This window comes from Aulostomus chinensis, chromosome 8 (assembly GCF_037954235.1).
Source record: "Aulostomus chinensis isolate RoL2024-O1b breed Wild chromosome 8, RoL_Achi_v1.0, whole genome shotgun sequence".
Taxonomy (NCBI): Eukaryota; Metazoa; Chordata; class Actinopteri; order Syngnathiformes; family Aulostomidae; genus Aulostomus; species Aulostomus chinensis.
In genome coordinates this window covers 10,971,781-10,982,123 of record NC_141327.1, presented here as the reverse complement: position 1 = coordinate 10,982,123, position 10,343 = coordinate 10,971,781, and the positions used below count along the sequence as shown (strand labels likewise).

The 10,343-nt window shown below is 41.4% G+C and overlaps 2 protein-coding genes across 2 annotated transcripts; one reads left to right on the top strand and one right to left on the bottom strand.

The window, feature by feature from the left end:
- Positions 1 to 860: 860 nt before the first annotated feature.
- tk1 (thymidine kinase 1, soluble) lies at positions 861 to 3,614 on the bottom strand. The gene is made up of 7 exons (XM_086210862.1): positions 3,386 to 3,614; positions 3,188 to 3,219; positions 2,665 to 2,778; positions 2,323 to 2,416; positions 2,085 to 2,174; positions 1,695 to 1,814; positions 861 to 1,313 (listed from the first exon to the last, which is right to left on the bottom strand). Exons 1-7 carry the CDS (start codon positions 3,449 to 3,451, stop codon positions 1,137 to 1,139), a joined length of 693 nt encoding a protein of 230 aa, XP_086066988.1. The 5' UTR covers positions 3,452 to 3,614; the 3' UTR covers positions 861 to 1,136.
- Positions 3,615 to 4,247: 633 nt separating this feature from the next.
- afmid (arylformamidase) lies at positions 4,248 to 9,418 on the top strand. The gene is made up of 11 exons (XM_086210860.1): positions 4,248 to 4,418; positions 4,728 to 4,818; positions 6,346 to 6,450; positions 6,540 to 6,588; positions 6,671 to 6,756; positions 6,847 to 6,919; positions 7,004 to 7,101; positions 7,206 to 7,284; positions 7,803 to 7,938; positions 8,263 to 8,367; positions 8,725 to 9,418. The coding sequence occupies exons 1-11, from the start codon at positions 4,389 to 4,391 to the stop codon at positions 8,752 to 8,754; spliced, it is 882 nt and encodes a 293-aa protein (XP_086066986.1). The 5' UTR covers positions 4,248 to 4,388; the 3' UTR covers positions 8,755 to 9,418.
- Positions 9,419 to 10,343: the final 925 nt, after the last annotated feature.

Genomic DNA, 10,343 nt, shown 5'->3' with positions numbered 1-10,343 from the left:
TTACTGCCTCCACTGCTTAGATTTATTAACATAATAAGAAAATGTACCAGATTTGAGAGCCTGTATTGTATTTGCAATGTTCTGTTGTCAGAATTGATATTTATGTAAATGTTCTAATTGTGAGAATTCCCTTTGTGAATCAATCGTGGTTTGTAATGTCTTCAGATGTTTTATAAAGACTGGCACTGAAAACCACCCGGACTTGAAATTGTTGCTTTTGCTCATTGTTGAACCACCAGCAGACTTTTTGCGTCTGACTCGTCTCAGACCTTCATGTCGGGAGCTAGAAAACAATGTTCCATCTAATTCAGGATGAACTGCAGGATTGAAGAAGATTCACATTCCAACATGCCAACGACTGCAGAGCATTGGAGGCAACCAGGATTGAAATATTTTAGTTGTTGGTCTGTGAGGGCACTGGATTACAGATCACTGTTTTATGAGAAGGGAGACGACACTGTCCCTTTAGTAATGACTTATTAAAAAAAATCAGAAATCTACCACCTGTCCTATCCTTCCAGAAAGTTTTAATGAAGGACAACTGAGGTGTTTAAAGGACACACATACATTTGTTTATCTGAAAATAACTTAAAAAAAGTGACAGGATAACATAGATGTCAAAAACCTAAGTTTTCTATAAATCTGCAGAGAAGCAGGTATTTATGAACCATCACCTTGGTTTAATACATGTCACCACTACCAAACACAGGGGAATCTATGACTCTGTAAAGGACAGCCATTATCTACTCACCCTCACGCCAATACAAGGTCAGGTGATGCCATGTTCTTTTGAAACAACTTAACTGAGGACTGACAGCAGCTTGATTACTCCAGATGAGCAGTGTGGAGGCATTGTATGGTTTGACCATGCATGTGTCGTGATTTTACTACAATGGAATAATTATGAATGTTCATTTTAATTGTTCAGATTACTATGAAACTCCAGCAAGTGTTTTGTATACAAAAAAAACTTCACCTGACCTTCCATCGACATGGGGGTGAGTAGATCAGCTGGATTTCATTTTTAGGTGAACTCTCTCTTGAGAGCAGTATAAAAACTACAAGAATAAATAATTTCAATCAAAAAGGATCAAATCTCTTGCCCGTGCATTCTGTTAAAAGTATTGTTTCTGTGTTCAGAGATGGAGGGAAGAGAAAAGCTTCCTGGGAATTTCTGAGTTCATGTGTTTCACTGTGACAGAATTTTGTGGAGTTTCATCCCTGAATGGAGCTCTGTTTTCTTTGTCCAGCAGACTGCCGTAGCACTGTCGACACACCGCCTGATACTTGTCGGCTCCGCCAATTACTTCCACCTATGAAACAGAGAACATGTGTTCACTTGTTTGAAAAAGGCACTTGTTTCTCCATTGATGCATTATGGTAAATATGTCAAAATGGGGGGAATAATACAGACACGACATCTCAACAATAATCAGATAATCTCAATCTTGATGCTTTTCTAAGGTAAGAGGTCAACATAGCCACCAGGTTTTTGTTTTTTGGGAACAAAATGCATGGAGGTGAGAGACTGGCTGTTTTATAGTCTGGCAAGATGATTTTAATCACTTGTAATAAAACAGAAGCATATGAGTCACAATATAGAGTAATTGTGCTGCCCCCCGCCCCCCCACCCCATGCTATCAGTGTGCTCATGGTTAACCTATTCCAGACATCTCTGAAGTTTGCCCCTTCACCTCCTTCTCTGCTCCAATCCTCTTGGTGTAGGCAGCTTCTTTGTAACACTGCATGCAGACGGCGTGAAGCTTCACCACACTCTCCGCTAGAGGCACCAGGTTCAGTATGTTCCCAAATGGCTACAAAAATGCACAACAGCAGGATAGTCAGTACAACTGAATGAATGCAGGTATAATCACGTTACAAGGACAGAAGAGCTATACCAGTGTGTGTGTGTGTGTGAGAGAGAGAGCAAGAGAGAGAGAGAGAATGGCCATATTACGCTCTGCTGTTTGGCTACACATAAATGCCTCTCATAAATGTATCTCTTGTCTCTCTGTCCCCACACAATGACTTGAGTGTTTGTAAGTATCACTGTGCAGGCATGCAGGGTAAAAATCACAGATCACCTTTCTCTGGAAAGTTCCATCCAAGGCAGCAACAATGACCGTCTTTCCCAAATTGGCCATTTCCTCACAAAACTCCACCGTGTCTGGAAACTACAACAGCACAAGAATGAACGATTGTAGTAATAGAGGGATATTACTGACTCAATCCCAGGTCATAAATATCTCAACGAAATTACAGGAATCTAGAGAGCAAGATGAGATCAGGGAAAAGCTAAAAGAAGTCAGTAGGTTTACTTACAAACTGCCCTTCATCAATTCCAATAACGCATGCTTGCAATGCCAGAACATAGACATCTGCAAGACAGTTGGCTGCTACAGCTTCCATTGTGTTCCTAGAAGAAAGGCAGGAGAGAAGGAAAATTATCCTGAACATTGTAGTATTTTGCACAACAATTTTCTGTTCAACTCTGGGAACGCTTTCTGCTTTATTCATACACCCACTAAAATAACCTGCATTTAAGATTTGCTCCACTAGAGGTCAGTTTTTGCTTAGGTGTCATGGATTAGACTGGCGAAATAAACACATGCAGGAAACAATTTTACAGAACGAAGTAAAATATTTAATAAATTAGCAACTTACTTGTCATGCGTGGCCATCCCTGTGTCAGAATAGCGTGTATCTTTAGCATATTTGATCAATAAGCAGTTGTACTGGGCTATCTGGAAGCGACGCACCCTCCGCATTAATTCAGTGCTGCAAATAAATGACATGAATCTGGTTAATATCAGTCAAACACATATCGTTGAACATTTACTGTCCTCACTAGGTTCATAACCACATGTTATGCTGTATATTTGTTTGGTAACAGTGTCCCTCCTGCAGTCCTTCAATAGATATTGAATATAAAGCAGTTTTTATTGGATGGAAAATCTCTGACTTAAATCAGCCATCATAGAGGCTTTAATGTGCAGGGAAACGTATGGTAGAGTTTAAAACCTATGCAGGGCTGGGAATCTTAAACAATGCACGACTTGGCGGGACGATTACGTTCAGGCGGTTTTTTTTAAACTGAAATATAATTTTAACGTTACATTACAAACAAAATATGAACGGAACAAATTTTAGTAAGCTAGCATGCAAAGACGTTTAATGCATTACTCACCTTTTTCCTGAAAACATCGGTCCAAAGATGACCTGTAAACAAGGTTGGAGTTGGTGAGAAACAGCCGCAGGTCAATAACCCACCACACGTAAAATGTTCGGTGAAACACACTTTACACTGACATTAAGGCAGTTTAAACTTCAGCTACCTCGGTAAACGCAATACGCAATGTAAGATAATTACAAGATATCTACAGACCTGAATTTGTCCCCGGGCTTTCCTCGGGGAATTTGGGTAAACTTTTGGAAAATCCACACATTCCATATTTAACGGATTAGCTTTCGGTATGAAATAATTAAAAAAATATCTAGATATGAAACACAAAAGATAAAATCATTACACTCGACAAGAAACGACACCACTGTTCTGAAACAAAAGTTGAAAGTGGCGCGCCGTCGGAATGGTTCAACAGGAAATACATTCAACCAACGGGCTCTTCTAGGAGGGAGTCACATGACTGTCTGAGCTGACGTCATGTGACTCATGGCGGGGCCATCATGCACAGTTATGTGCCTGTGCTATTGGTTGACTGTTGTATGCACAGACGTGGCAGTTCACATGTATAATAGGAAACTATTGCAGGGAAGAAGCATGTTTGATATGATCCTTGAAAGAAGCGACAGCTATCACGGACACATCGTGTTCTAGTATATTTATCAGAAGTGCATAGGCCCGCCTCCCAAAGGATTCTGGAACTCCAGATGTGAACATATTGGGTAGAAGTCTGGAGTCTAAATAGAAAATGTTATGATATACCTTGTTCACTCGATTAACCCCTTAAACAGTCCAAGATTCAGAAAGGTGCTGTCATTGTTTGTACACATACTGCATACATTGGTACATTAGATGGTGCTGTGAATGTAAACCATAACCAAAAGAGCTACCGTTCTATTTATGAAGGGGTATGTCTTTGTTTATTTACTTATTTTTAATTTTTTTTTTTGGGGGGGGGGGCAATTTGGCCCAAGCAAGACATGAACCTGAGTAGTACTTAATGTCACAAGAGAGGGGGCGTTTGTTTGTTTTCTACTTGGAACGTGATGTCATGTGGTATCAGCTTCTAGTTTCAAAGGCAGAAGTGTGACGTGAACTGAGGCCACATTGGTCTGAAGGTCCGACAGTCACCCCCCGCTACTGATCACGTCTTGCCTGGATTTACCAAAGCCTCGACGAATTTTCTTACTTTGAAGGATTAAAAAAAATGACGCACTGGACTGCAATGGAGAAAGATGTAAGATTAAACTCAAGTTCTAATTCTTATTTACTGCTACTAAAGAACATTAATTTGGCTTGTTGTATTTCCGGGCTTGTAATTTTATGCTTCTATTGGTTAAAATGTTTAAACGTTAAGCTGTAATTTATTAATTTTGACACAATTTGCCCCCCCCCCCCCCCCCCAGCCATGTGCTAAGCGGAGGGTTACATTAACAACGGAGGGCGCTGTTCGCCCACAATAGTATTTATCCGCCTCTGATGGTGGACGGTGCCCCGGTTCTGTCGGGCACCGGGTTGACAGCAGTTTTTCCGGTGTCACCGACAGGAGCTCGAGAGGCAGTATTCTCCCAGCCGGTGGTCCCACAGGATGTCGGCCGACGACGTGATCAAGGCCCACGTGAAGGCTTTAAAGGAAGGTGTGTTTGTTTTGTAGGTCGAAGCTAGCATTGTAGGAGCACAGGCGCCGTTGAGGTTGGAAAGGCTGAAGTGAGGATTGAATACATCATCAAGAGGTTGCCGAAATATACGTGCCTTTTGTCCCACGCAGTTTGCAGTATGTTTTGTTTTGTTTTGTTTCTTTAAATTTAGTGAATCTTTCTAATAGAAGCGGGCTCAAATATGACATTACCTTTTTTACAAGGAGAAAACTGATAGAGATATTAAACAAATGTTTCTAATATTGCTTAAATATATTGCGATCAGTGAGTACAGCTCATCAGATATAAGGAGAGGATAAGAAATTCATCTTGTGGGTTTAGATTAAATATATTTTAGGACAATCTGGGAGTCTGGTTGACTGTGATTACGATGAAATCCCTTTATCGTGGCTTGTATCATTTTATTTACACTGTATGATTTATAAGATTGTAGGGGGGGGGGGCAGTGGTTTTGTGTGTTATTTTAATACTATTATCAGTTCTTAACAGTCTGTGTATTCCCTTGACCCATTTTCCTTCAGCCCTAAAATAAAGCAGTGTATTTGAATTGTATCCACCAAATCTATTGTGCATGAAGAAACAATCTGTCTTTCATCATGAAGTCTTTGACCATCTTTACGAAAGCATTACATTAAATTAGTGGACAGAAATATAAATTCTACCACAACACACCTGTAAATTAAAGTGTGAAATTAAATAGTACTAAACAAAACCTATATTAGAGCAGAGGTATCGTTATTATTTTATCATTGCTGCTAAAGGCACTGCATTGGTAGGAAGAGAAAGTAACAGCCTAAGCAGTTGCACAAATGTCCAGAATAGCAGTTGGGGAACAGGAATATTTGCATGTTACACAAAGAGGAATTCAGCCACAAAATACTAGCCTCCTCCTCCTTTTTTTTTTTGGAGCCATTGCTCAAAGCCATGTAAATTATTCAAATTTAAATGGTACATTTAGGAAATGCAGGTTTGCATCACACAGTAAATATACACACAGCCCTCCTTCGGGGCAGAATTGATCTATCTCCCTCTTGCCTCTTCATTGTTCTCTTGTACTTCCTGAGCATCTGAAAAAAATCAGACGTAGAACCAGTGGAGCAGTGAAACAGTAACGCATTGCTTCAGTAAAGAGAACTGCAGAAGTGTCATCTGTTTACCGATGACTCAAACTGCTGAGACACTACTAAACGGATGCTTTGAAGTATTTTTGTGTCTCAAATTCTTTCGACTTGAGTGGGCAGCAGCGTCCTAGAAAATTGATATTGCACCTGCTCCTCAGAAACCAACCAGGAGAACTCCTCATCACTTGCGATTGTGTGTAATTTATGTGTGTTACCAACATTCGTTGGGTAACGGCTGCATCAACGACAATGTTTAGAAACACCCTGATATATTATTGTTACCAGGGTCTGTTCTTAAATGGTAGAAGAACTTATAAAGTTGTGTATGCATCATATTGCGCACCTTCAGTCGGGGTCTGCTCAAATGTCTTATGTTGGCGTCCAGGTACAGAGCGTGCCCGTGGTCTGGCTCAAACTCTCCTCAACGTGCCCTACGGAGAGGGAGATGGGGAGAAACTGGATGCTTACATCCCTAGCACCAGCTCTTTAGGTATGACCACATATGTGACTGCTATAGCCCCTAAATGCTTCCCTGTAGATACCATGAGGATTAACTGGTTTCGTTCTCCGGTGTTTCAGATGTCCCCCTTGTTATTTACCTACACGGAGGCTACTGGCAGTTTCTCAGGTACGGTTCTCTCGTCTGGCTCTCAGTGTAGATGTCCATGATTTGTTCAGGGTTTTCACACTGATACTTTATGCTTGTTCAGCAAGGAGGAGTCAGGATTTATGGCAGTGCCACTCATTGATAAAGGTGTAGTGGTGGTTGCTGTGGGCTATGACATCGCCCCCAGAGGTAACGTTATTTGCTGTTCTTGAAGAAAGAGGGATCATGTATGAAGATGAACTGAAAATGTCAGCCTGTGGCCTGTCACTCTTCTCTCAGGTGATATGGACCTGATGGTTTCTCAAGTGCGCAAGAGTGTCGTGTCTGTTGTTCAGCAGTATTCTCACATCAGGTACCCACCCCCTCCTCCCTCTCATCCTCCGAAAAAGCACCCTGTTTTGTTTTGTTTTTTTAATGAGTCGTCCCTGTCTCTCAGCGGTCTGTACCTGTGTGGCCACTCTGCCGGGGCTCACCTGGCTGCAATGGTCCTCTCCACAGATTGGTCGCAGTACAGCATCACCCCTCAGATCAAAGGTAAGGAGGTTAATGTGCGTTTGGCCTCAGGATGAAGAGGAAGAAAAGGTGAGGTTGGTACAGCTTATTTATGTTTTTGTTTTTTTGTACAATTGTCTTTCTAGGTGCTTTTCTCGTCAGTGGTATATATGACCTGTTGCCCATCCTGTCTACTTATGTCAACGAGCCTTTGAAGATGACAGAGTAAGAAAACGGAAGCCTCACATTTAGTAAACTGTGGATTTGTTTCCCAAGACTAAGCAACACATTTCTCTGGGTCTTGAAAAATTTTTAAATTATAAGCCGGGTGGCACAGTGGTGCAGTGGTCAGCACTGTCGCCTCACAGCAAGAAGGTTCCAGGTTCAAGTCCCGGCTCCATCACAGGATCTTTCTGCGGGAGTCTCCATGTTCTCCCTGTGCCTGTGTGGGTTCTCTCTGGTACTCCAGCTTCCTCCCACAGTCCAAAGACATCAAGAGAGGACGAGGCTGATTGATACTCTAAATTGACTGTAGGTGTGACTGTGAATGGTTGTCTGTCTCTGTGTTGGCCCTGACTGGCGGTCCGTACAGGGTGAACCCTGCCTCTCGCCCAAAGGCAGACCCTTAACAGAATAAGTAGTAGATGATGGATGGATGGATTAAAAGATTGTTTGTCCTCTAATGGTCTTTTGCGTCAGTCGTTATTTCAGTCCTCTGGTCCCTGGGTGTCTTCTGTTTGTAGGGAGGTGGCGCTGAGAAACAGCCCCAGCACATTGGTCCCTCAGCTCAAACTCTCCTCCTCGAGCTGCCACATCGTTGTGGCCGTGGCTGAGAACGACTCACCGGAGTTTCGCAAGCAGTCAGAAGACTACTACAAAGTCAGTGCTTCTGATGGAGCATGTTGGGGTTCATACATTTTTAATTTATGCTTTTGATTTATTCAGAAGATTAGGTTTGGATGAAAATTTCTGTCTGTGAAATTTCAAAATTGGCATGTCTTTAGAAAAATTCAGATTTTGTTTGTAGTGGTAATAGTTTGTTAATTGTATTTGAGGATGTTTTCAGCTGAGCACTTTTGAATCCTTGACAATGTCCCAATAATCATGTATTTATGAGACATGCCAGGACAACTTTTTAAAAATGTTTGTGTGAATATATTTTTTCCTTTCTACTCCCCCCCCTCTTTTGGTTGTCTTTTTAAGACTTTGGAGGCATCTGGACTCAATGTGGCCATGGAAGATGTGCCAAACACGGACCATTTCAGTATCGTTGAGCAGTTGGTCGATGGCGACTATCACCTTACAAAGGTATTAAAAAAAAAAATTAAAAAAAATTCTGTTTTAAATCATCACTTAATAGTTACCTTTTTATTCAATTGCCAATACATTTTTTTTAGCGGACGAATAAAAGACGAGACAAAACAACCTTTAAAATTGTGTCAGAGCCGAACATTAATTCTATTTTCGTAAAACATTTGAAATACATCCATGCACTACATACCATTCTCCTACTCATGCACAGCATGCATCAGATTCAACTTTTAGTGTGTCTGCTCATTTTTGTGTTTTTTTTTCTGAGAAACTGATTTAAAAGAGAGAAAAGGTGATTTGTAGTTGTAATATGTACTGAGAGGGTGCTGTTTTATTTCCTTCCCTCGACAACAGCTCCTGCTGAAGATGATGGGGAAGTGCTGAAGCAGCAGTTTGGAGCCCTCATGTAATATCAACCAACACCTCTGAAAAAAACTTGTCGTGCACCATTACTGATCAAATGCATTGTTTCAGGTTTGTACCATGATAAATGTGCAAACTCTAGCATTAATTGTTGTTGCCCACTTATCTTACTGTTGCATTGTTTGTACCCTTGCTCACTGTAGTTACCACTGGCAGGAAATGTCCTAATTGAGATCTGTTCATCAGCTACATTAGCATGTTAAGATAACGCTGTGTGCCTAAAACTGAGTCACTTCAGTGATTTTAGCAGTCACGTTTTAAAGTGATGGCAAACTGCTGTAGAAATAGTTCATTTTGTTTCCCATACAAGGCTGGGATTTATCTGTTGTGAAAGAAATGTCATTGGGAATGTAGCTTTTTACTGCAACCTGCACAAGGCTGATGTCTCATCCAGGGATCTTGTTCTGTGCTGGTTGTGAAAATTGCACTTTGAATTTTATGCAAATTACCTCAAAAAATTGATAGTATTTTGAAGGATAACTGGGGCTGAATTGTAATTGATGCACATTTTTATTTACTGTTAGTCTTTCTGGCATATCAAATAATGGGCTATATTATTGTTTACACAATGTCTGACTAATAACTGTAGACGGTAAAGAGAATCATCAAAATAAATATTTATATTTAAGAATGGCTGTGTTAACAGTATTTTTAAGATTGAGAGGAGATGTGGAGGTGATCGGTTGAGGCTTGAGGGTGAGGCCATTTGTTCAATGACAATCTCTTTGATGTTGAGGTTCTGACTCAGATCTTTGTCATTCTACCTGTTATCTCAGCCAGTCCAGAACCTGCCCTCTGTCAACCTGCCATTGTTGAACCCAGACTGCTGGGTTCTTGCCTGTCCTTTCAGTCTACCCATCTGCTATCTCAAAGCTGTCCAGAATTCTGTCCTGGATGATCACAAAAGCCACTCAAAATCCTGTCTTTGAATTCTGCATTTCTCACCATTCTGCCGTCTCAAAAGCTCAGCCCATATTCTCTTAAGTATTTTAAATGCCTGTTATCTCAGCCTCTCAGTCCATCTTCTGCCGTTTATCCTGTTAAGGGTCACAGGAGCCTATCCCAGCAGTCTTTGGGCGAGAGGCAGGGTTCAACCTGGACAGGTCGCCAGTCTATCACAGGGCCAACACATAGAGACAGACAACCATTCACACTCACAACAACAGTCAATTTAGAGTATCAAATCAGCCTCGTCCTCTCTTGATGTCTTTGGACTGTGGGAGGAAGCTGGAGTACCAGAGAGAACCCACACAGGCACAGGGAGAACATGCAGACTCCAGACAGAAAGATCCCATGCTCAAGCTGGGGCTTGAATCCAGAACCTTCTTGCTGTGATGCGACAGTGCTGACCACTGCACCACCGTGCCGTCCAGTCTCTTAGTCTTTCATCTCAAAAGCTATCCAGAATCCTGTCCCTCCTCTCACTCTGCTGTTTCAAAAGCCATCCTGTTCTTTGAGGCACCTGCAATGCACACACCAAGTTTAAGTCGACTTGATGAACTCTTCAAAAGATAGTCAAATCACACACATTTATTTCTTTCAGATTATTG

Coding starts and splice junctions, on each gene's coding strand:
- afmid (XM_086210860.1), top strand. CDS start 4,389: ATGACGCACTGGACTGCAATGGAGAAAGAT. Junction 6,757..6,846: donor CTATGACATCGCCCCCAGAG/GTAACGTTATTT, acceptor CTCTTCTCTCAG/GTGATATGGACCTGATGGTT. Junction 8,368..8,724: donor GCGACTATCACCTTACAAAG/GTATTAAAAAAA, acceptor CCTCGACAACAG/CTCCTGCTGAAGATGATGGG.
- tk1 (XM_086210862.1), bottom strand. CDS start 3,451: ATGGAATGTGTGGATTTTCCAAAAGTTTACCCAAATTCCCCGAGGAAA. Junction 2,779..3,187: donor CCGATGTTTTCAGGAAAAAG/GTGAGTAATGCA, acceptor ATTTATTTGCAG/CACTGAATTAATGCGGAGGG. Junction 1,815..2,084: donor ATGGAACTTTCCAGAGAAAG/GTGATCTGTGAT, acceptor GCATTTTTGTAG/CCATTTGGGAACATACTGAA.